Below are 22,699 nucleotides of genomic sequence, written 5' to 3'. Positions count from 1 at the left end.
ACGATAAGGATTCGTATTTTCGACGGTCAGAACAGCGGTACAAAAAATCGAACGTCAAATGGGACAGGTCAAGGGTCAGTTATCGTCGTAGAAGATAAACGATTGGGTTTTAAAGTTTATGCATACCTGCAAAAATCTGTTCCGAATTAAGAAAATATGTTTCTAATTTGCTGCAAAAAACTTTTATGATCGTTAATTTTGTTTCTATGTACAATCATAATATGGAATAGTTTAAACTGTGTTCAAAAATGATGAGATTTTTCTTTTATTTAATCATTATATTAGAAACACCGGGACCTTTCGATACCGTTTGTTCGAAATAACTGACTCGTAGGAGACCTTCTGAAAAAAAAAAAAAAGAAACGCAACCTAAATCAGTAAAATTTTATCACACGTTAATTGAATCGCAAAAAATCGCATTGAACGAGGCGTCTTTTATAATTTAGTGAAAAATCCATAGACTTTGGGTGTTTGTTTATTTTTCCAAGTGTATAAAAAAAAGAAAAAAAAATTGAAAATTCCCCCAAGTCTTAAACAGTCCGATGTATATAATTCGCCCTAATTCTTTATTTTTTTTTTTTATTTCTTTTTCACTTCAACTTTTACATCACACAGCGCAGGGGAAAGCCTCGGTATTTACTTGTCGCGTAAATATAAACACAAAGCGGTAGGAGCGGAGAAGTTGAGTGGAAGAATGGGGCGCGAGCATCGGGGAACAGGAAGAGGAGGCTGAAGGGATCTGAGGGGTTGAAAAGCGGAAAAGAAGGGAGGAAAAATACTTCATACATATATAATAATGCTCGCGTGTATCTCTCATACATATCTTACGCACGCGTATAAAAGTGTGCCTACTCACACCCTGACATTTCTTTTATTTCCTTCTCTCTCTCTCTCTCTCTCTCTCTATCTCTGTCACAGTCACGTGTCGCTCTCCAAAGAAGCTCGTTTTATACTGCACCGTATACGATCTACGTATGATTTATTCCGCTGCTGCACTTTAAACGATAGCTTGTCATATAGGTATTGTATGTATATATATATACAATAAACATCCATATATATTTTACATACAAGATACGTGTATAGATAATAGCAAATATTCGCGTTTTTTTTTTCTTCCTTCAACTGTTTGCCACGCATTAGTGTTTACTATCTTCGGAATATTGAGTTTGATTCGGTTTTGTTTATTTATTTATTTATTTATTTATTTATTTATTTTTTATCCTCATCGAATACATTGAAGAAAAGAAAAAAAAAATTCTACGTGTAAAAAACGAGGAGTAATTCTGTACGTAGAGTGATGTTTAATGTTTATATACATATAATACGAGTGAAATAACAAGGTTCGGCCCAATTAGTCGAAAATAAGCTTTGTTTGCTTTCAATTGGGTTTTCTGTCTACATTCTGCCGAATCGACGCATTTGTGTTTTCACTTGATCGATCATTTTGTTCGACGAATATTAAATCGAAAATACATATTTCGAACTGATACTTTTTCAGGCATTCTAACGGTAAAAGAAAATATCGATTTAATTTTTTATTGTTGGGTTGCAATAAGAAAAAAAAAAAAAAAAAACGAAACGTATCCAATTGCGAGTAGAAAGAGAATGAATGAAAATGGAGTCAAATAATTCGAACAGTCAGTTTGCAATAATTTATTTAGTAATCGACAAACCTTACTTCGTAACTTAAAATTACAATTGCTCCCATTCGGTGAAATTTTTTTGCAACTTTCAAGTGAATCTGATTTTAACCTAAAAAAAAATTCCTATACAAATTATAACTAGATTCAGGTAACGAGTAGTAAATACTCTTTGTAACATCGAGGCGTCGAGTATATCACGAAACGTTTCGCATATATATACTAAGTGTGTCGGAGTTGTTGTGATTGACGTTGAATCGACGAGTCGAAACATCCCGGCAGAGTTTTGCGCATGCGCGAACCGAGACGGAATCGAAAAGCGAAGTGCCGATAGCGAGCATCGGTTTAGTCTGAGTCTGACCTGCCAGAGAGCAGCACGTGAGTTTCACGGTTACCTCGAAAATCATGTTTGTACTCGTCGCGAAGAAGTGACGTATTGAAAATCTGCTCGAAACACAGCGATGCTAAAAACCGAAAGTGCGTAAGCTTCTTAAAGACAGAAACAAATCGTTATCGAAAATATGATTGATCAAAAATTTCGTGTACTAGTTTTTTCCGATCAACCGATCGATCCACCCTGGTTCTAATCAGTCGTTTTTTTTTTTGTTTTTGTTTTTTTTTTTGAACAATCAATCGACTGGCGTGTAGAAAAATCGTATTTTCGATTTATCGGTTATTATCACACTCGTAACGCGCAGGTTTATCCCAAGAACGTAACAACTGTTTAATTTCGCGCGGATGCAGCTGTGGGACAGCTTTCAAATTGAAGAGAGAAGGGACGAGGGAATGGGGTTATTTAATTGCGAGTTGGCCGTGTCCCGTGGCGATTCCGAGGGTTAGGAGAAAGCCACGGGATGTCGGGATATGAAATTTCGAATTTTAAACAACCCGCGGGGCAACTTGAAGTAGAATTTGGTCGCGATACTCTCTGATTTGATTTGTGACTGACTTGATTGGGCTGAGACTCGATTTCGAGTTTAAAACTCATGCACTTTCGGATGTGATGTATTCTATGCATTACTTCACGGTTGTAGTTAATCAATTGTTTTAGAAGCGTAGATTTTACCGGTTTTTATAACCAGGAAATTAGAGCTGAATAAAAAAAAATATTGGATGCCTCGTTATCAAAATCGAGTGAGAAAATACAAAATTGTCATTTCCTACGGAATTATTATGTTATATTTCTCTAAAATGCGGATCGTTATTCGATCTTCGGAAAAATAATTTCTACCTCTTTTCTTGTTCCAGGATTTCCGGTTTCGCGATTGAGAAATATTTTTATTGGGAGTACTGGATTCGGTTCTCGATGTTTTTGGAGGCAGCTTGGTTGAGTTAAAAACGGATGAAAGAAAAAAGTGATCGACTTTCACGCCTCATCCCACAGCCTACGTTAAACGACTGAATAATCAATAATTGAAATCTACGTGAAAACGTTAAATCGAAGACACGTCATTCTCGTAATTCAGGATGATGCAAATCGGAAAAAAATTGAGTACAAGTGATTGAAGTGAAGTGAAAAAAAAAACAAAATTTCTTATTTGTTTTGACGTTTTTACTTCATTTTGGCTAAAAAATTTATTCTAATCGAAACGTGTACAAGAATAATGAAATTATTTCGGATTGCATGATATATTTGATCAATGATTCTCTGTTTATTTATTTTTTTGAACCCGCTCTCAACGTTAAACACAATATCAGAAAATTATCTATAAAACTTGTAACAGTAGAAATCAATACACGATTTATTTGACTAAAAACTATTATTTTTATTTCAAAATCAAGGACGTAGAATACGTTTATTCGAAAAATTAGGTCATCGAATCGAGCAAATAACAAGTAAAAAAAAAAAATCTAATATAATAAAACTCAAGTGCTATGATTGAATACCCAGCAGTGAATGAGAATTTAACATCAAGGTCGTGGATACACGGTGATGATAAGAAATTGAAAGAAATCGTGACAAACGGTTATCCGCCATCATGATTTTAAGATCGATAATTTACAACAAGTGAAAATTGGATAGCTTGGAAGCGGCAAAGCGAGGCAATAAAGTGCTGCGGCATATATTTTCGCATATAAAATTCGTGTTAAGATGACAGCTTTTCAAGCTTTAATTACAACATTGTTCGCGATACAGTGGGGAATTGATTTAAACAAATTAACAACGCTCACTGGAACGGCGTCAGTTGTGGCGAACGCTCAGCTGATCTGGACACCGATTTACGTCGGTGGATCGAGTAAGTATTGGTTTATTTACTGACCGATTTTTTCGAATGAAAATCATATTTCTTTTACCCGATATAATATACGGTGTTTTGTTGATCTATCGATCAATCGCTGCAATTTTCAACGCTGCCAGAGTATATAATTTATATCAAACGTATGTTACATCTACTGTCGATTTTACAATGTGAAATATTTTTCGGTGAATTGTCGTTCTTGTACAGAGAAAAATGGAGAATATGCATGTAAAATTATGTTTAGATATGAATTCAAAAAAGGTGGTACAGAAAAAAGTATTTACGCAGCTATATTAAACAAATTCGTTCTTCTCGAAGAATGTGAAACGATTTGATAGATATTTTCATTAACAAGGAGATTTAATAGAAGATATAAAATACTAGAAGATGCAAGTGATCGGGCGTACGATAAAATCAATCAGAGTGGAAATAGTCTACACCCAAGAACATTATAGAGAAAGGTTTGTGTCTTGTCTAACTGTCGGTAAGTGTCGGTACGGTAATCTGTATCGAAAACTCTCTCCTTGTACACCTACTAAGATAGATTTATCATTTATTCCACTCGTATAATTATGTGAGTGATTTTGATAACACGGATCAGAAATGATTAATTAATCGATTAACAATAGCTCTTCAATTACGAGAAATTGAATCCATTCTGTCATGCAGTTGCGAGTTCATCTTTCTTCGTCGTATTAAAATTTGAATACAAAATTTGGATATAATCGAAGGAATGAGATTAGGAAAAAAAAATCCAAAAAAAAAAGTAAAAAATACCTACAAGGGAGTAGGAATAATCTGGAGAAAGTTCACTGGAAGTCGAGAGAAAGGGGATGAAATAAGAAGGGCGATATCCTCCGTTTCTTGCGTCGAGTTTTTCGTATACGTATGTAAACCTACTGCAGAATCGTAAAGATTTCGGGTGGGGGGGTGGGGGTGGTACAAACAGCCCGGGAGGTCAGGCAAAGGCAAAAGGTATAACCGGCATAATTCGGCAGGGTTGATTCGACACACCGGCTTATGTGTAAAAACACATACATATATACACATACACATATATATATATATATACACAAGACTGGATGGAAGTTATTCGTTCCTATTTGTTTGTCGTCAGAGGCAGACGTCGTCGTTGGACGTAGGCAGACGTGGGCTAATTAACAGAGCTTAACGAGGGACTGAGAGAGAGAGAGAGAGAGAGAGAGAGAGAGAGAGAGAGAGAGAGAGAGAGAGAGAGAGAGAGCGTGGGTGGGTGGAGGATGTGGAGAGGGATGAAAAGAGAGATACGGAGGTGACGGTTCCACCGGTCGATATCAGACGGGGTCGGTCGCGGGTCGCGCGAGTCGTGACTAATTGTGAAGGTTGACTTGGTTTAGTTCTCGCATTTAACCCTCCCCCACCCCTAACCACCACCCTCCCCCCCCCCCCCCCCCCCCCCCACGACCAAAGTCGCGTAATATCCTGACATTAGGGGCGCGCGTGTATACAAAACTCACCCCCTCCCCCTCCATTTCCGGCGCTCAAGCGACCACCCTGCACGTCACTCAAAACGCTCTCTCTCTCTCTCTTGTTTCAAGTTTTAGCTTTTTTTTTTTTTTCATTTCGTTTGTTTCACCCCAGCGCTCAAGGAGAAGCACAAACCTACGTTTTTTTTTTTTCAACAGGGAAAACAAACGTATTATACGTCTGATGGGTTTGCCGAAGCGGGAGAATAATACACAGGTACACGTATACAGCAGGGTTAACGTGTGACGTGAACGGAATTATTTGGTACTTTTGCGATCGAAGAGAAACCATAAATGTGTCCATCGTTCGATGGGATATTCTGACAAGGTTGTCGGGTGCAAATTCGTGTGGTTTTTTTTTTTTTTTTTCTTCTTCTTTTTTCTTTTCTACATTCCAATTTCATTTTTCTCCCGTCACTTATGCGACGCGGACTTTCGGGCGAAGTCCGTCTAGTCGGTGAAATGGGGGGGAAAAAAAAATTTCCCGAGAGTTGGGGAAAATGTAATCAAGGTGTTTTTCTGATCGTTAGGAAGCGCGCCCGGAACGGTTGTCGGTTCGTCTTTCTATCGCGTCCTGCTCACTGGGGTATAATTGATGAGGTTAAATTCGTTCTGAAAATTAAATCCACACCGGGCAGCTGGTGAAAAAAATGTGGATATTGTGAAAAAAAAAAAAAAACCTATTCAAATATCCGCTTCTATCGTCTCTCTCGTTTTCTTTTTTTCTTTTTTTTTTTTTTTTTTTTTTTTTTTAGTAATTTACTTTTTCTAATTCTCGTGAACCCGGAATGAGAAAGGGGTCGAAATATTATTTCTCTTTTTTTCTCTCTATCCGATTATCGCAAGCCGTGTGAGCATGGACGGCTGCAGCAAAGCTGTTGCGGTCTGTCTACTTCGTTCGCTCGCTATAAAAAAAAAAAAACTGAAAAAAAAACCAAATAAAATGAAACATGTGTGTATATATATATATATATATATATATATATTATATTATTATATATGATATATATATTCACGGAAATGTAGGTAAAGTAATTTTCAAGGTAATCCAGCACCGCACGGTTGAAACGAACGAATGTCACGTATCATCTATGTAGATATAATTTACCTGCTACGTCGGGGGGGGAAAAAAAATGATACAAAATAAAATAAAAGAAAGTAAAGATATATATACATATATATATATTTTTATATCTTCCCGTGACTCGCGAGGATGAAACTTTTTGAGGGATGTAGCTGGGGAAGAAAAAAAGAAGGAGGAAAAATCACATTCTCATTTCCCGGGGTATCATCATTCTGTAGCGTATTACATAATCTGAATGCATGTGTATATGTATATATATATATATATGTATTGTAATACACATCTCTTATAATGTATCACACGCATAACGTGTAACGTGTAGGTACATTATATATACATTATACACACCGTTCCATCAAGTGTTTCGGTGTGAAAAACACACCGCTTTTATTTTTTTCCCTCCGTATTATCAACTTAAATTTGTCATATTACAAGTTACGTTGTACGTACATTATATAAATATATACTTGCATATATACTCGCATATGTACTCGCACTTCGTTGAACTCCGTTTTTACAAACTGACGCTTATGTTTTCTGTGTATGTGCGTGTGTATTTTTTTTTTCTCTTACTTTTTTTTTACCTTCTCTTTTTCGCTTCATCTGCATCCATCTCCATCTTTTTCTACATTTTTAAAAGCTCTCTGCGCGTATTGTGCGGTCCTAATTAATTGTGTGTGCACACTATCGCCGTACCGCAGCCACACCCCCGGAGCTTACAAAAATGAAGGTAAAAAACTTCGCGGTGATAATTGAGAGGCTGGGACAGAATTTACTGAAAATGTACTTTTTTTTTCTCTCCATTATAGCCTATTATCATATCACATCGTGATCCGAGAATTGTGCTCTTTTTTCATTTTTTTTTTTCCACCCTATTATCGTAAAATTAACTCACGGACAATTAACGTATTTAATTATCTTACAATTGGATGAATCGTGCGGATTGAATTTATCCAACCATGTAATGAATTATTTTCGGTATACATATATATATATAATGTTCGTGGAAAGAGAATGGGGTGAAAAAAAAAAAAAGAAACGAAAGAAAAATAGATACACCTGTTATAGTTAACGGAGAAAGGGATGAGAGAAGGAAAAGCGAAAAGAAAACCGGAAAGTCTCCACGACTGCAGAGATTTTACGAGTAAGGTGATAGAGGGGGTGTAAAAAAGTGAAGGGAAATAAAAAAACAAAAAAAAGACCAAGTTCCCTCAAGTACTTTTCGGCGATGGTGGTGGTGGTGGTGATGATGGTGAAACTGGCGAGAGTGAGAAAAGCTCAGGGGGGTGAAATTTCTCCCCCCTCCGCCCCTTAAACTCGCGCAGTACCGGCAACCGCTTTTATTATACGCGTGTTGGGTAATTTTAGGCCGCCGAGATAAAGTTTGATTTGATGTTTTTACAGTACCGTTTTATTCGCGAGTCAGAGAACTGTTTATACGTAAGATATTCCCATTTCAATGCCGGAGCGACAGGGTGGCAAAAACTCGAGAAACGAGACGGGAAAATCGGGCGATCTTAATGGCCGAATAAATATTTTTCACGGTGCCTTAAAATCGCGTTGCGTAAACCACAGTCGAGATGAATATGAAAATTATCCGTATCGGAGGGAAATTTTTATTTACTGCCTAAAAAACTGTTCACAAACAATTTTGACAATTATGTATATCGATAAACAATAATATTCATAGTAATTTCTGTTCTGAAATTTTTTTCGAAACGCGGGCTCCATTATTTGCCAACCTTTCACCGAAAATGAAAAAAATAAAAACAGCCTTCTTGCATTTCCAAACTTTTTATCAAACCATGAATATAATATTTTCTCAGTGAAAAAGTAATTTTTCACCGGTTGTGCTGTGAATTTATGACAAAAGAAATCAAACCTGATCAACGTGTTTCACATAAATCGTTAATCCTGAAGGTCTGAAATCAGCGTGTCGATTATCACAAAATTCTTTTGACAGGCGAACTATTTATTCCCATAATTGTCAGACATTTTCTTATTTGTTCTTTTACGTGTTCACCTATTGACCAAAAATTATTCCTTCGTTCACTCGTTCGTTGAAAATTTCTTCTCGATATATTCATCCCGTTCCTTGACGATGTTTTTCTTTTTTTTATTCACGTTTTGTTACCGATCCTTGATCATTATTTGCGAAAGAACCTTGTTCAACCGTAGATGTGTATACAGGTACTTCCGTTTCCTCTTCCCCTCGAGTTTGATTTAGAGAAGCAGCAGCCCTCTGGCAATGTGCTCAAGGCATCGGCACCCCCAACAGTTCGCGGCATTCTGCCCGACTGGAACAACACCCTCGGAATTCGAACCCTTGCGTTAATCACCGAATTGAACTATTGCCGGCTGCCGGCTGTTGTTATTGGGGAAAAGCTTGGTTAGCTGCAAAGAAACCTCCAGAGTTATTTCGTCTCCATTTTCCATTCTCCCGCCCCAATTCCTTCTTTGGTCGATTTCTTAATTTCACGGCTACACTTCGAGTTTGCCGACTGGCTTAAAAATGCATAATTTTCGGATGAGTTGCTGGATATTTTTAACGAGCTTTCTTTGCGGAATGTCGTTTATTTTACATATACATATATATATTTTTTTTTTACATTGAAAAACCGTCGGAAGGTGTGCCATTTTGTTATTCAAATGTTTCTATCCGACACGTACCCTGCGGTGAATAAAATTCCCCTTTCTCTGCGAATCGTGATAATATAACATACAAACGCGATGGAACACAAGCGTCTCCTCTTGCGAAGTATCCAGCAATGCGTATGGTTGTACACTCTGTTTTTGGAACACGATATTCCTATTGAAATTAATTCCGCATGTCACGTACTGTTTTCTGAACATTCGTAATGAGACACGTACATCAACGGCATCGACGTTATACCGGAGTAGAAAATTAGACGCTTATAATTATCGAAACGCGGTGAATCAGGATCAACGAAAAGGAGCCACTCAACGTCACTCGAAGACATCGATAGAGATTTTTGTGAAATAGGTTGATTTAGTATCTCGCACACCCGCGGACAGTGTATGATACATGGACAACGAATTCGGCACGATTAACGATTCGGCAAAACAATGGAAAGCGAGGTGTAAAATTGAAACCGTAGTGTTGAACGGTTGCAATTCGGTTTCTCCATCCTCGATGGGATGTATATCCGCACATCGGTTGCAAACCAAGAATGGTTGCAGTTCGCCCGTACCTTGCGAATTGTGCGGTGGATGCGGAGTTGATACAACTTGTATGTACATGAATCCATGGATCCACGTCTAGTATATTATACATATACGTTATGTACCGCTTTAATATATCAAGTGCATGCTATGAGCTCGCTAAAAGGGGGGGGGGGGGGGGGGAAGCTGGTTGCATATCCATGCCCGGCAACACTTCCATCCATTGTTTCGACCCGACCACAAAGCGGAATATCACTGGTTTTGAAAACGTTCAAAGAGAGAGAGAGAGAGAGACGGAGAGAGTAGAGTGTCCATTCCCCGTGAGTTTATACTCGCCGTTCGAGCGTTATATTCGTTTGTTACGATTAACGCAATCTGTTTCCACTGCCTTCGGCAACGCTCTGCGCAAACCGCGTCAACTTCCGTTATTTCACCCTCGAGCGGAAATTCGATTTTCGATACAGACGATAAACATTCGTATTACCTACAATGCACTTTGAACCGTACGTGATCGACTGGATAGCTGAGCGTTTTTCCTTTTTTTTTTTTTTGTAACTTACCATACGTCTGCCGATAATATACCGATATTGAGACACGTGACGATCAAGACAAGATGGCGTCACGTCGAGCGATCAGCTGATTGTTTCTGGTAACTTAACGCGAATGAAACTGTACAGAAAGTTTCGTGCGAGCTGTCAGAGTCTGATTTTGTTACGTTGAGTCGATGGACGGCAAAATCTGGGACGAAAAACTACTTTTATTGCGAAATACGGTAAGGCTTTGGCGGTTAATTTTCCGTCGCAGGGTGGCTTCGTTGAAGAACCTGAACTCTGTACACGTGCCTCATTGTAATTATACCGGAAGCTAGAAAATTTTCGGATGACTTGGTTTCCTGTCTTGACGGCTTAATTAACCTCGCATTCATTTAGTAGGTTTCAGAAAGCGATAGACGGGGTATTCATAACCGAGATCGTTTCGTGTGAACTCGCTGTGTTGTTATTCACCCTGAGTACACGTCTCTACACACTCGCAATTTCTGCACAAATGGATATTCTTACTAGATGCAGCGGTTTCGTCTTTTTCCGAAGACAATTGCTTCTCGGTGTAAGGTGACGCGGGCTTGAACTAGCTCCTCTGGAAAGAGGCAGAGCTCCATATTTCTCCAGCTTACACATCCACCACCCGCAAATTTTCCCCATTCGCCCTCCGGTCTCCTTGCGAAACTCGATAATTGGCTGTGCAACTCTGCAGCTCTCACGGAAGACAATGGAGCTCGGGGATCATCCCTTACTGTATGTCACAAAATCCTCTGTATAATAGTTTCCATTAATCAGTGCCAGCTTTCCGCACGCTGCAGACAACCACAGTTCGGTATCTTAATTAGGTGTGTATACAGTTGAAAATGCGGACGGAATGGGAACCGTATAACTTACTTTGATTTCATCATTCCGCACATCGGAGAATCTTATTCGTTAGTTTGCAGTTCAGTCTCATCTTAGTAAAGCATCTTTTTGTTTTCAGTTTCTGGTTAAATATGACAATTTTACTCGCGTCGTATTCTACCTTATCGACAGGGAATCGTAGATGGCGCTTCAGCATAGATCCAATATCCCCAACCTAGCCACTCTATACATCTTTTACATCAAATTGATTCTTTGAGTATTCAATTTTTGTTCACTGTTCAGTGTAAGTCTTCGTTCTTTTATGCACGCGACTTTTGTCTTTTTTGAATGAAACTGTTCCCTTGATCTCCACCTTAACCCTGTCTTGACTTCGTTCAACACTTTAAAACTCTTCGCCTTAAAGAAACTAAAGAGTAAAAACTGTGTCGCAAGAAAACGACCAGCTTGGGTATACATTGGGACGCGAAATCGTTTTCCAATATACCAATTTCGGCAACTCTTCAGCCATCACGACGCGATAATTATGTACTTTTACCTCTGAAAATGGTGTGCAGCGGTTGTTTTTCTTTAATCGGACGGCCATTCAATCCCGCATCGATTCACTAGCGAGATATATATATATATATGTATATAAAAGTTCCTTCTTCCTTTCTGTTTCACTGAAGTTTTATTTTTCGTAATTAATTTGTTTCTCTTTTTCTACTCTCCTTTTTTTTTTTTTTGCTCCACTTGTCTTCTACTCGTCTTGCTTTCTTTTCTTCAATTTCCGTCTTTCAGCTTCTTCATGTTTCCAAACCAGCCCTGGGGGGACTCTTTCAATTTGATTGCTTTCACTCGGCGGACTCATACAAATTCGAAAGTAGGTGGGTAGATACCGCTGATCTGTCCGTCTCGCCACCATCTGAATGAAGCTGAAAATTTTCTCCCAACTGATTAATTCACTAACGAAATGAAACTCGGTGAAAACTCTTTTTTACCAAACTTTTTTTTTTTTAACTTTTTTTCACCCAAATAATTATCCACCGTAGCAACAAATTGCTTTCGGTACTCTTCTTTCGACGATCCAATTCTAAGAATCTTTCTTCATTTTTATTATAATATAAAATTTCGTCTCTGTGAGAAAAGCGAGGCGTCTGAGTTTTCATCAGACTTGCGACAAACGTTTGCAAAAATTGGTAAAATTCGATAAAAAAAATAAATAAATAAATAAATAATTAATAACGAATACGGAGAAGTGAAAATGAATGAAAATTCGTTTTGCCAAAGTAAAAAGGGGTTCGCAATACACGTACAAGTGAAGAGAGAGTTGTGAAATATCGCGGCGAGAGAATAGTTCGCCATGGTTGCCCTTTTCTGCGGTTTTCAACCGGCACAAAGGAGCTTTTTATTTTTTCTTTTTTTGTTAATTTTATTTCGTTCTTTCTCACCGGTTCATTCCGGCAGTTAAATTTTTTCTCTTTACTATCCCCTTTCTTTTTCTTCTCTATATTCTCGTTTTTACTATACCGAGAAGATGAATTAAGAGATTCTTCAAAGAATTCTCTAACCAATGATCTTTTGTTCTTCTGCACGAAGACAGATTTAGAAAAAGTTCAAATACCACTGATATTTCAGATTATTTCTTTGCTTCGGTTTTATAGTTTTGATAACTCGTCGTTAGTTTTTTTTTTTTTTTTCCTTGTCAACTTCGTTGGGCGACAAAAATCGAAGACACTTATTGAAAAAAGTTTGTACAGGCAAAAATTGGAAACGAATTCAATAAAACAGAATATAAGAAACGTACAGAAACCTGGAGCGGGAATATTATATTAAAATATATCTCTCAGAGAACACTGAGAGTAAATATATATATATATGTATAAGTTTTAATTCAGGTTTGTTATAAAAAAAAAAAAAATAAAATCGATAATGCAAATATAGAGTTTAATCAAGTTGAAAAATCGGCACGAGAGGTATTGGAATTGGTAGCGGGGATGTCTTTGCACCCTTTGTTCTCTACTTTCCACCCGCGACGTGAACTCGCTTCAAGAATTCATTCTCCCCAAGGTTATGCAAATTATTAATATATAGGATTCGACAAAGAGGAAGTCGCCAGCGGGTGCAGAGTGAAAGAAATTTGAAACGATTGGTCTCCTTTGTTTCTTCATTTTTTTCCTCAGTTTCACTGTGCACGTATAACATTTTCATTCTCCATTTGTGACATGAATTATTTACTTATTTATTTGTTTACTTATTTTTTTTTTTTTTTTGAATTTTGTTTGTAACATTTTTTTCGCACCCCGAAACGTGACGTCAATTCAAATTTCGCAAATCGTCAAGATCGGGAGTCCTTGGCCACTTCTTTTCTCCCCTGCACTTTTCCCCTCCTTCCATTTCTATTCGTTTCGTTTACTTTTCACTACCCTTAAAATTGACGTTTCTCGAAAACGAAGGTCCGAAGGTCCTGCCGAAATTGCAGAACCCTTATACAGTGCTTCGCGATGTGAACCGAAACGAAAGACCTCCGTTTCGACATATTTCCTTAAGGGTCGGTCTCTTATCCTTAAGGAACTGGGGTTCGACTGACCCACGCTGCACTTAACTTTTACTACGATCTCTTATCCCCGCTACGCGACGGACCTACATATTTAATTACTTGTTCATTTGTCGCTAAGTATAAATGAATCTGCGTTTCCCCCTCCCCCTTCCTCCCCCCCACCCCCCCTCGCCCCCCTTTCCTTTTGTCGCAAGTCGTTAGGTTTTGAATACATTTTTATCACAACACAATTTCTTGTTACTTCGTCACTTTGTTACTTTGATGCTTTGCTGGTTGAATCCTTTGTTACTCGGTTACTTCGGTGGTTTGTAGCTTTGTCGCGTTGATAGTTAGCCACTTTTATGGTGCACTATTTTGATCCTTTGTTTCTTGAATCGTTTGTTACTACGTTACTTCAATGGTTTGTTTCTTTGTTACTTCAGTACTTCAATACAGCGATACTTTGACACTTTATTATTTTGACCCTTTGTTACTTGATGCGTTTGTTATTCGATTAATTCTGTGGTTTGTAACTTTGTCACTTTGATACTTTGTGACTTTCGTGCTTTACGATCTTGATTCTTTGTTACTTGGATTGTTTTTTTTTACTCTGTCCCATCAATGGTTTGTTACTTTGATACCTCGACAGTGTTAACAGATTTTTCTGTTACGTCAACGGTTTGTCACGTGATTATTTTACTGCTTTATCTAGTCCCAACCCGTTTACTTTTCTTAAAATTGTTTACCCTATCGTTACTTTTCCACATCGCCTCTTCGTCCAACTTCGTTACTTTTCACCATGGTGCAGTGTTACTTTGTTATACGATCGCTTTACTTCGAGTCTTGGGTAACCAAGAATACTGTTCATCAGCCTTGTCGTAACGAACTTGGTCACCTCCTTCGACTGAAACTCGTTACCAAAACGAGTAAAGAATTACGAAGAAATTTGAAAGGTGAGACATCATTCGGCGTTAATTGCCTCATAACGCCAGCGTCTTTGCAATCAACTGCCTCGCGGGCTTCTAATTACGAGACTGCATTTATATATGTATATAAGTGGTTTCACTTATCGCTTCGTCTCGAGCGACTCGATGGTAGGTGGTAGGTGGTAGGTATGGTTCCACGGTAACAACGCGTCGACGAGGATGGAAAGTAGCTCTGCTGTGCAGCACGTATCCTGCAATTGCGAACGCTGAGAGATACTGGAATGGCTGAGCTTGGCTGAGGGGTTGGTTGTTGGGACATAATGGGCTCCGTCTTCGCCTCTCTCTCTATCTCTATCTCTCTCTCTATCTCTCTCTCTCTCTCTCTCTCTTTCCTAGGTATAATAAGGCTGAGGATATATTAACGCCGGTAGTACACAAGACGCCGTTTCAAATTACACCCGTGCTCATTTCGCTTTCACCGCCTTCCACGACCCCGATTAGCGAAATAGTGCCCATTTTTTCCTCTTATAAAAAAAAAAAATAAAAGGAAAGATGAAAGAAATCGAGGGCCCGATTTGAGGACAACGGTTTTTTTTTTCTACCCTTTTTGCCTCTTTTCGTTTCACTATCTCTCTCTCTCTTTCTTCCTATTGCTCCGTTGTCTTGCTGATGTTTGTTGAATCGGAAATATGAACAAAGAAAAGTTTGATCGAAGTACTTTTTTTTTTTTCTTGAAATTGATATACGCACAATTCTTGAGGTGATTTTACATCCATGAACGAAATTCTTGACGAAATTAAGCCAGAAAATGAAGTTTCGTAATTGACAAACTAAATGTCAGGTTTTTCATGAACTGATAGAAATTTTATCTGCTAACGTGAATGTTTACTCGTATCAATGAAGTTTGTCTTCTCATTAATCACAAGCTTGTGTTTGGTTGATAAAATTCAGTTCAATTACTTTTCAAACAAACGTTTCTTATAACTAAACAAAATCAATTTGACGTCAATAAATTTTTCAAGGTTAGGTTCGCATTCGACTAAGTATTCAACTGCCTCTACTACTCCATTTTTTCTACCATAAATTTTTATAAACTGAAGTAATGTCGATTTCTTTGTTAATCCTGCTTTTACTTCTTTAATGTAAATAGTGAATTTCTAAATGATTTTGGCGAGTATTCTAAAAACTTTGAAACCGACACACTTGACACGAGTAAACCGTGTAAAATTGATCTCATCACGAAAGAGAAGGGAAGGCAGAGATAAACTCCCCCGTCAGTCGTTACGTGAAAGGTGAAAATCGGCGCTAGTTAAAAAAATCCAGGGAGAAAATGGCGTTATTATCGTGTCGCCAACAAATCTAACTATTTATGAAAAGTTAGATCCATCCGCACGAAGTTTGCGTTTATCAGAGTCGCGCATCGATCGATGCGCCATCTATCGGCCCTGCGAGAAGACCGCGTGTTTGCGCGCGTAGTTCAAAACGTCACTAAGGCTTCGCGCATTTATTTAAGTAGATTTGACAAATCATATTTCCGTTCTCGCGTCTCTTTGACCTGGCTGTACGTTCCGTACATCCTTAAAGCTAGTTATTACTAACTCGTACATTTTTCCGCAGTAGTTTTTGAATAAAGTTCCAGCCAGGGGTATCAGGTTATACCGTTCACATACGCACACGCACACACACATGGAAATACTTGCCGGGCAGATCGTTTCGACATGCAGCGAATATAGCTATATGGGTGTAATAATGCTCGATAGCTGTATGTACAAATCACGGTGAAACTGGCTTTTATGAAATCTCGGGCATTGGCTGAGCTTACGGTCGGGGTTGGCCGTCCAGTTTTTCGACTTCGTAATGGCCCTGCAGAGCTGGAAAGTAGCTGCGAGCACCTAGACGTTTTTCTATTTTCATCCATCCCCCATTTTTCCGACTTCCGCGTACATTTTATATCTATACGTATAATCGGGGATGCGATATTCCGGCGTAACGTTCCGAACTTTTCATCGTTTTCATCCGGGAGTTATTGTCGTTGGTCAAAAACTGTAGTCGACGCGATGAAATCCGACTGATTTTATACATCTGTATTATAAATCCGGAGTAAATGTAAACTGCCCTTTTTCATTCTACAGCTTCACGTACACGTTTTGCGTTATGTTTTATATTATTTGTACATCCACGTATATGATTTAACGATTTTTATTACACCGTAAAATACAACCTCGTACCGCAACCGTTTCCGGCAATGTTACGTAATACGTGTTTCATTTAATACATACATCATATTATTATACCTGGTTTTTCTCGTCGCGTTCACAAAAAATTATCACCGTATATGAACTCATTTTTTATTATTTTTCATTAGCATCGTGTGGTTCTCTTTCTTTCGAATTTGTGCAGATATCCTATTTCTTATTTTCTTAATATGGTTCCTCGTTTTTAGAAAATTCCCGATTAAGACGTGGTTATTTATTTTATTTTATTTTTTTGGTTTTTTATATTACATTTTGGAATAGCAATGAAAGTAATGAACGAAAAATTGACTCCCGACTTTAAAATTCATCTCTGAATCAAAGCGTCGAAGGAAAATTAATTATATCAATATCTATAATATAAATATATTATATGCGGATTCTTACGTTTGTCATCATGTCAGAATCATCGAGAAGTACGAAATAAAAAAATTACACGAACTCATATTTTGGATTCGTTTTTTCGCACTATTTTCATGCAAAAATCTGAAATATCAAAACTTTTGATTCGGGCCAAGCTGATTTAAATCTACCAACACGACGAACGGATAATGTGACTGTACTTTTATTGCATCATCTTTTCACAGTGTTTTTAATTAGTTATCATTATTATTATCATTTGCACGAGGCGTATCATTCGCGTACGAAAAACACAACGTGAATATCCATCTACAGTTATCGTAAATCGAAACTATAATTGACAAGAGAGGATAGAAAATATATTGGGAATATAAAAGCGTAGTAAGTGGAAAGAGTTTTCAGGGATGAAAATATTACTACGGGGTTTGAACGCGTGTACGATTTACGAAATACATAGCATTAATAATTCATAAACTTTGTCTTCCCTCAAACTCTCCAGCATGCTCTCTCATCTCTGAAATGCACCAACTCCCATCCCCAAAGCCTCTATCCTCCACCATGGCGTCCAACCACCATGAAACAATCGTTTCGAATTTATCAGCTGAATAATAAACAGCGTATGGATTGCTTTCGAACAAACCTATTCCAGTTTCGATTTCGAATTGGAGAACGACAGTCGAGAGTAATTTCTGGTTGCGGTTTCTACGGTATAACAGCTGCCGGTAACTGTTTTTATTTATTTATTTTTTCACCTCGGATGAAAAATATAATTCCGGATTAGAAATGAAAAGCTGTTTGTATTTTTTTTTTTTTCTAGGTATCATCTTGAAATATTCTTTTTCAGTACGATCACTGTAACTATTGCGATAATTTGATAGATGTGCAACATTACCAAATTGATATTAAGACTTTGTTCAGTTTGAAAAAATTCTGCACGCACAAAAACACGCGTAAAAATTTAAAAACAAAGAAACTACCGTGCAATTTCACCAAATATGGTCAAAGAAATGTTTTGTTAATTCGAATAAATTTACTTTCACTTGATGGTAACAATCAATGTTACGATCACTTTTTTTTATTCAATCAAATAAGATCCCGTTCACCGTATTTTCAGATAAATTCAACGAATCAACAGATTTAGTCTTGAAATAACCACAAAAATGTTGTATTTTTACAACTGTAATCATACTAAACAGTTTTACTCGTACGACGAATTTTTTTTTTTTTTTTTGTAAATCGGATTTAAAGGTAATTTCATACGAATTTGAACGAAGCTTTCAGTACTAAGCTTTCAGTTACGCGTTAGAAAAAAAAAAAAGAAGAAAAAATAAAATGGAAAGAATTAAACGATAAGAGCTTAGAACCAGAACAACTTATAAAAGGAAGATAGAAAAGCGGAACACGTCGAAGGATAATTCAGTCGATAAAATTTAGGTACCCACCGTGAACCTTTTTCGCGGATAGTTATACATTTTTATCTCTTACTCCTGACCGAATGGGGTTCATAGGGGATGAGGCATGGGGGATGGTGTGGGTGAAAATCAATGATTCTGTCGAGTAAGAGCTCCGAGACCGAGTGACTAGCAGCAGCGTGTGCAAAAGCTAAATCTCCGCGTCTCTCTGCTTCCGCGATGCTATTAAATCGGTCCTTTGAATAGCAGCGATTCATTATCGGGAATACTTTGAGGAAAATTGAGCTATTAAATCGAGAATAGATTGGTTTTATCCCCCAGACAACGTCGATCGTTTTCACCAAGTGTACAACTGATGTGCGTCGAAATTTTTTTTTTTCTTTTTTTTCTTTTTTTTTTTTTTTGTAACAAAAAATTTAAAAAAAAACACACACACACAGCACATGCAGATCCGTTCGTTACTAGAAAATTGACGCGCCAGTCCGCGTTGGAAAATTTAATTAATCGTCATCTAGTTTTGACGCTTATTGGCTCTCTCGCTTTCGATTCGGTGGGAATAAAACTGTCGGAAAAGAAGTTGTTCAAATTGAAAAACGATTTATTTTACAAGAAACGTGTAGATAGACTTTTGCAAGTTTATGATAAATCTTCGAGTACCTCGTGCATTAAGGTCGCGTAGTACTCCTATCGTTACCGACCGAGCAAAATCAACATTCTTCTTCCTACGTTGAATGAACACACGAACGAAATGGGTTGAAATTTCTACGGTACGTCGATCTTTTCTAACGGAATTGTGAAAAGTTACTCGATATTATACGGAAAGCGTTAAAAATTCACACAGTTTTTTACATTGAAATAGGGTGAGTTTGCTCAGTCGGTAAGGATGGGAGTACTACATGGCCTGAAACTAAAATTCTTATAGAGAGAAAATTGTGTATCTTTTTAGTGTTTTTTTTTTTTTTTTGTTCCAAAGTGGCGTTTTTCGCGATAAAAAAGGGTTGATTCGATTCTTCGACCTTCGGTAGAGTCCGAATACCGTTTGAGACTGAAAAATGTTGGAAAGTTTGAGGAATGCCGCGAGGGGTAAGACCTGGATAAAAAGCTTGGATTGTCAGGAGATATTCGACCGGGTATCGCTGACAATGACAATTTTAGATTTTCTTTGAAGTTCGGTTGAGACGGAGCAAAAGTTGGCCGGTCTCTCTATCGTTTCTAGTTCAGACGGCGTCAAAGAAGCTCCAGTTTCGAGGCTATGCGAAGTTTCATCGAGGTTTTCCCCCGACTTGAAGGACGGACAGCTTGGCTCGGTGGGTGGGTAATTTATTTCAGAGAGTTGGTAAACAATGCTTTTACTCTTTTAAATTCCGAGAGCACGACGACCTTCTCCTCCTCCTCCTCCTCCTCCTCCTCCTCTTCTCTACTCAACGTTGAACCTTAAACCTCGCCCTACGGTGACTGCTCGAGTTGAGGAGAGAGGAGAGGAAAGAGAGGGCTGTTGACTTCATTTTCCAACCCCGCAAAGCCGCGGCCTCCACTTCGCCGCACCAAACGTCGACCCGATGGAGAAAATTGCCGAAGTAGGTACGAGGCACCGACTTTTGAGACATTTTGCACAAAGTCAAAGGGACCGAAGAGCGCGGAAAACAGAGAGAGAGAGAGAGGGAAAGATCGGGGAAGAAATACTCGGAGAAATACGAAGCTTGGCTGCCATGGCAAATACCGTCAAATTGGATGGTCGCCGAAATGCTAGAAGGAACCGGAAAGGAATAGCGAGTTTGATTTTTCGAATGCGAGAGGAGGAGATTAAACGAGGGAATTGAGAAACGCTTTGATACCCTACGATGAGGATATTCGCAATAACCAGAGCAATTCGTTTCATGAACTCACCCACAGTTGCGCCAGTCGATTTACAAAAGCTGGGGAGGCCGCAGCTGAATGTCATTTAGAATTTTTGTTGTTGGGGAAAAAATCGTGTTTCCACACGCGGAATTGCAAATTCGACAACGAAGAAAACACGAGCGAACTGCGATGATGAAATTTTTGTTTGCCTTTATTTTTCTTTGGTAGGAACGAATGAAAATTATTGGGGAAATCCGAAGGAGTCGATTGGCGATAAATTACAAATTTCTCTAACCGCTGGCTTATAGAGTTGAAAAACACAACTTACCAAGCCCAAAATCAGCAAACAAAGAGAGAGAGAAATAACGAACAAATACTTTGAAAAAAAATTATTCAATCTAGAAAAAAAAGAAAAAGAAATTGATAATCAGGGGGTGAAAAATGTACAGTACTTTTTTTTTATGTAATAATCCGCAACAACAATTTTATTCTAAATGAATGTTATCTTCGTTTTTGAGTTTTCGATTTATTATATGAAGGTCTAATTCAGCTTAAATTGGAATGATCATTCATGACTGTCACGTTTTAGTACTAATTGCAGTGTAGGTAAAGAAGTATTGGTTTGCGGGTAAAACAGATCTTTGTATAATTTCAAGGAGACAAACTTCGATAAGGATAAAAATTTATTAGACCATATTCAAGCGGTGAGCATAAAGTTGCCACATACCGTCTATTTCAGAAGCCTTGAGACGAAAAAACAAATTGAAAATAGGTCGGAAAAATAGTTTTTCCGCGATACTTTTCATCACCATAAAAAAAAGAGGCTGTCGATCTGTCCGACAAAATGCCGCGGTGATCGCAAAAACGACCGAGTGCAAAATCTGAAACCGAAAGGACGCGGTAGCCGAATGTAAAAAAGTTTTGAAAGGAAAATTAGAAGAAAAAAAAATATTTCTGAAAAGCACAAAATTTATATACTTTTTTTTTTTCAATAAATGAGTTCATCGGACAGACCAACATTGTTCTGAAAACTGGTTTTTCAGATTCTAGAGGTTCGAAAACGTTGAGGTTCGATGATATTAGAAACAGTTGTTTGGAACCGAAACCAATACTTTTCTTGTATTATAAAAATTGATAAATGATGAGTAAAAAAAAAAAAAAAACAACAACAACAACAGTATAAGGTACAATTTTACGAAATCCAAGAAATGATTTTACGAAGAAAAATGTAAGTGCTATTAGCAACAAAAGATTTTTCGAATCGGCTTGTAAAGAGATGGAAAGTACTTCGAGAAATGCTGTTTTTATGGGCTGTTCCTCTCGACTTGACGGTGAAAATTGCGCGCTGTAAAGGAGTGGGCTTCGAAAGGGGGTGAATTTGTCGATCCTCTAAATCAGCCGAAGGGTTCTAGAGAACTTGAGCCATTTCATCGTCGGGTTTCTAGAAACTGACCCCGCGAGCCCAAAGATCCCCAGTAAACCAAAATCGGCTTTGCGTTTGTACGGATGGCAGCTGGGATTAACCGAATCCGATTATATAATAACTCATCTCCACCATCCGCTGCTGGTGAAAGCAGTTTGTAGGTGGAGGATATCCTATCGGAGGTATAAGGCACCCCTCTGTTCCCATAATCCCTGAACCAAACCCTCTCGATGTCCCAGGACTCTTATAAAAATTACCTGATTGGTTTACTCGCGGATTTTTTTTCTCCTCCGGTTCGTTTTCCCGTGAGATTCTTCTTTCGATCTTTCGCTTGCGTGGATCCGAAAAATGCAGGGTTGATTCAAAGATTTACCAAAAAAGTTTCGTAATTTATGCTTGAATCGAAATTGACATTCGTTTACTTTCATAATCGTCATTTGTGTTATGGGGAAGTTTGATAAAGAAAAATTTCAATCGAAGTTTTAAACATTTAGGAGGAAATTATTCGGTTACATATATTTTTTTTTTTTTTTCTTTCTCACCTGTTCCAAAGTACGTCGTATTGTGTAGATCGAAAACGGAGAAATAATAATTGCAGACAACTTTTGCAATTGTTATTTCTAAAGAAACTGTAAAGATGTGACCTAATTGTTTTCAAATAATCCACTTTACGCAATGAGTCGCACAAAATTAATCTTACCGTGAAACTTGGTCAAAAGATTTCAACGTCTTCTTGCAAATTTACAATTTGCTGAATTGAAATTCGTAAATAAGCTCGCAAATGACAGTGGTTGGAAAAAAATTACCGCTACGTATCGTTTTTCAAAGCAAACTGGGCCTGATCCTTAATTATCCTTTTTCCCCGTACCGGAGGAAAAAAACGACAGGAAGAAGAAAGTGTAGAGAAAAAAAAC

The 22,699-nt window shown here is 37.9% G+C and overlaps 1 protein-coding gene across 1 annotated transcript in view; it reads left to right on the top strand.

The window, feature by feature from the left end:
• LOC124304671 (uncharacterized) overlaps nt 1-22,699 on the top strand; it is a 210,947-nt gene that overhangs the window by 95,460 nt on the left and 92,788 nt on the right. Inside the window, exon 3 of the mRNA XM_046763186.1 lies at nt 2,892-3,880. Coding sequence (XP_046619142.1) covers nt 3,736-3,880 — 145 coding nt within the window. The 5' untranslated portion in view covers nt 2,892-3,735. The remainder of the gene's footprint in view (nt 1-2,891; nt 3,881-22,699) is intronic.

The sequence above is a fragment of the Neodiprion virginianus genome, chromosome 5, assembly GCF_021901495.1.
Source record: "Neodiprion virginianus isolate iyNeoVirg1 chromosome 5, iyNeoVirg1.1, whole genome shotgun sequence".
NCBI lineage: Eukaryota > Metazoa > Arthropoda > Insecta > Hymenoptera > Diprionidae > Neodiprion > Neodiprion virginianus.
The sequence above is the reverse complement of the archived record's forward strand: the minus strand, read 5'-3'. Positions and strand labels throughout refer to the sequence as shown.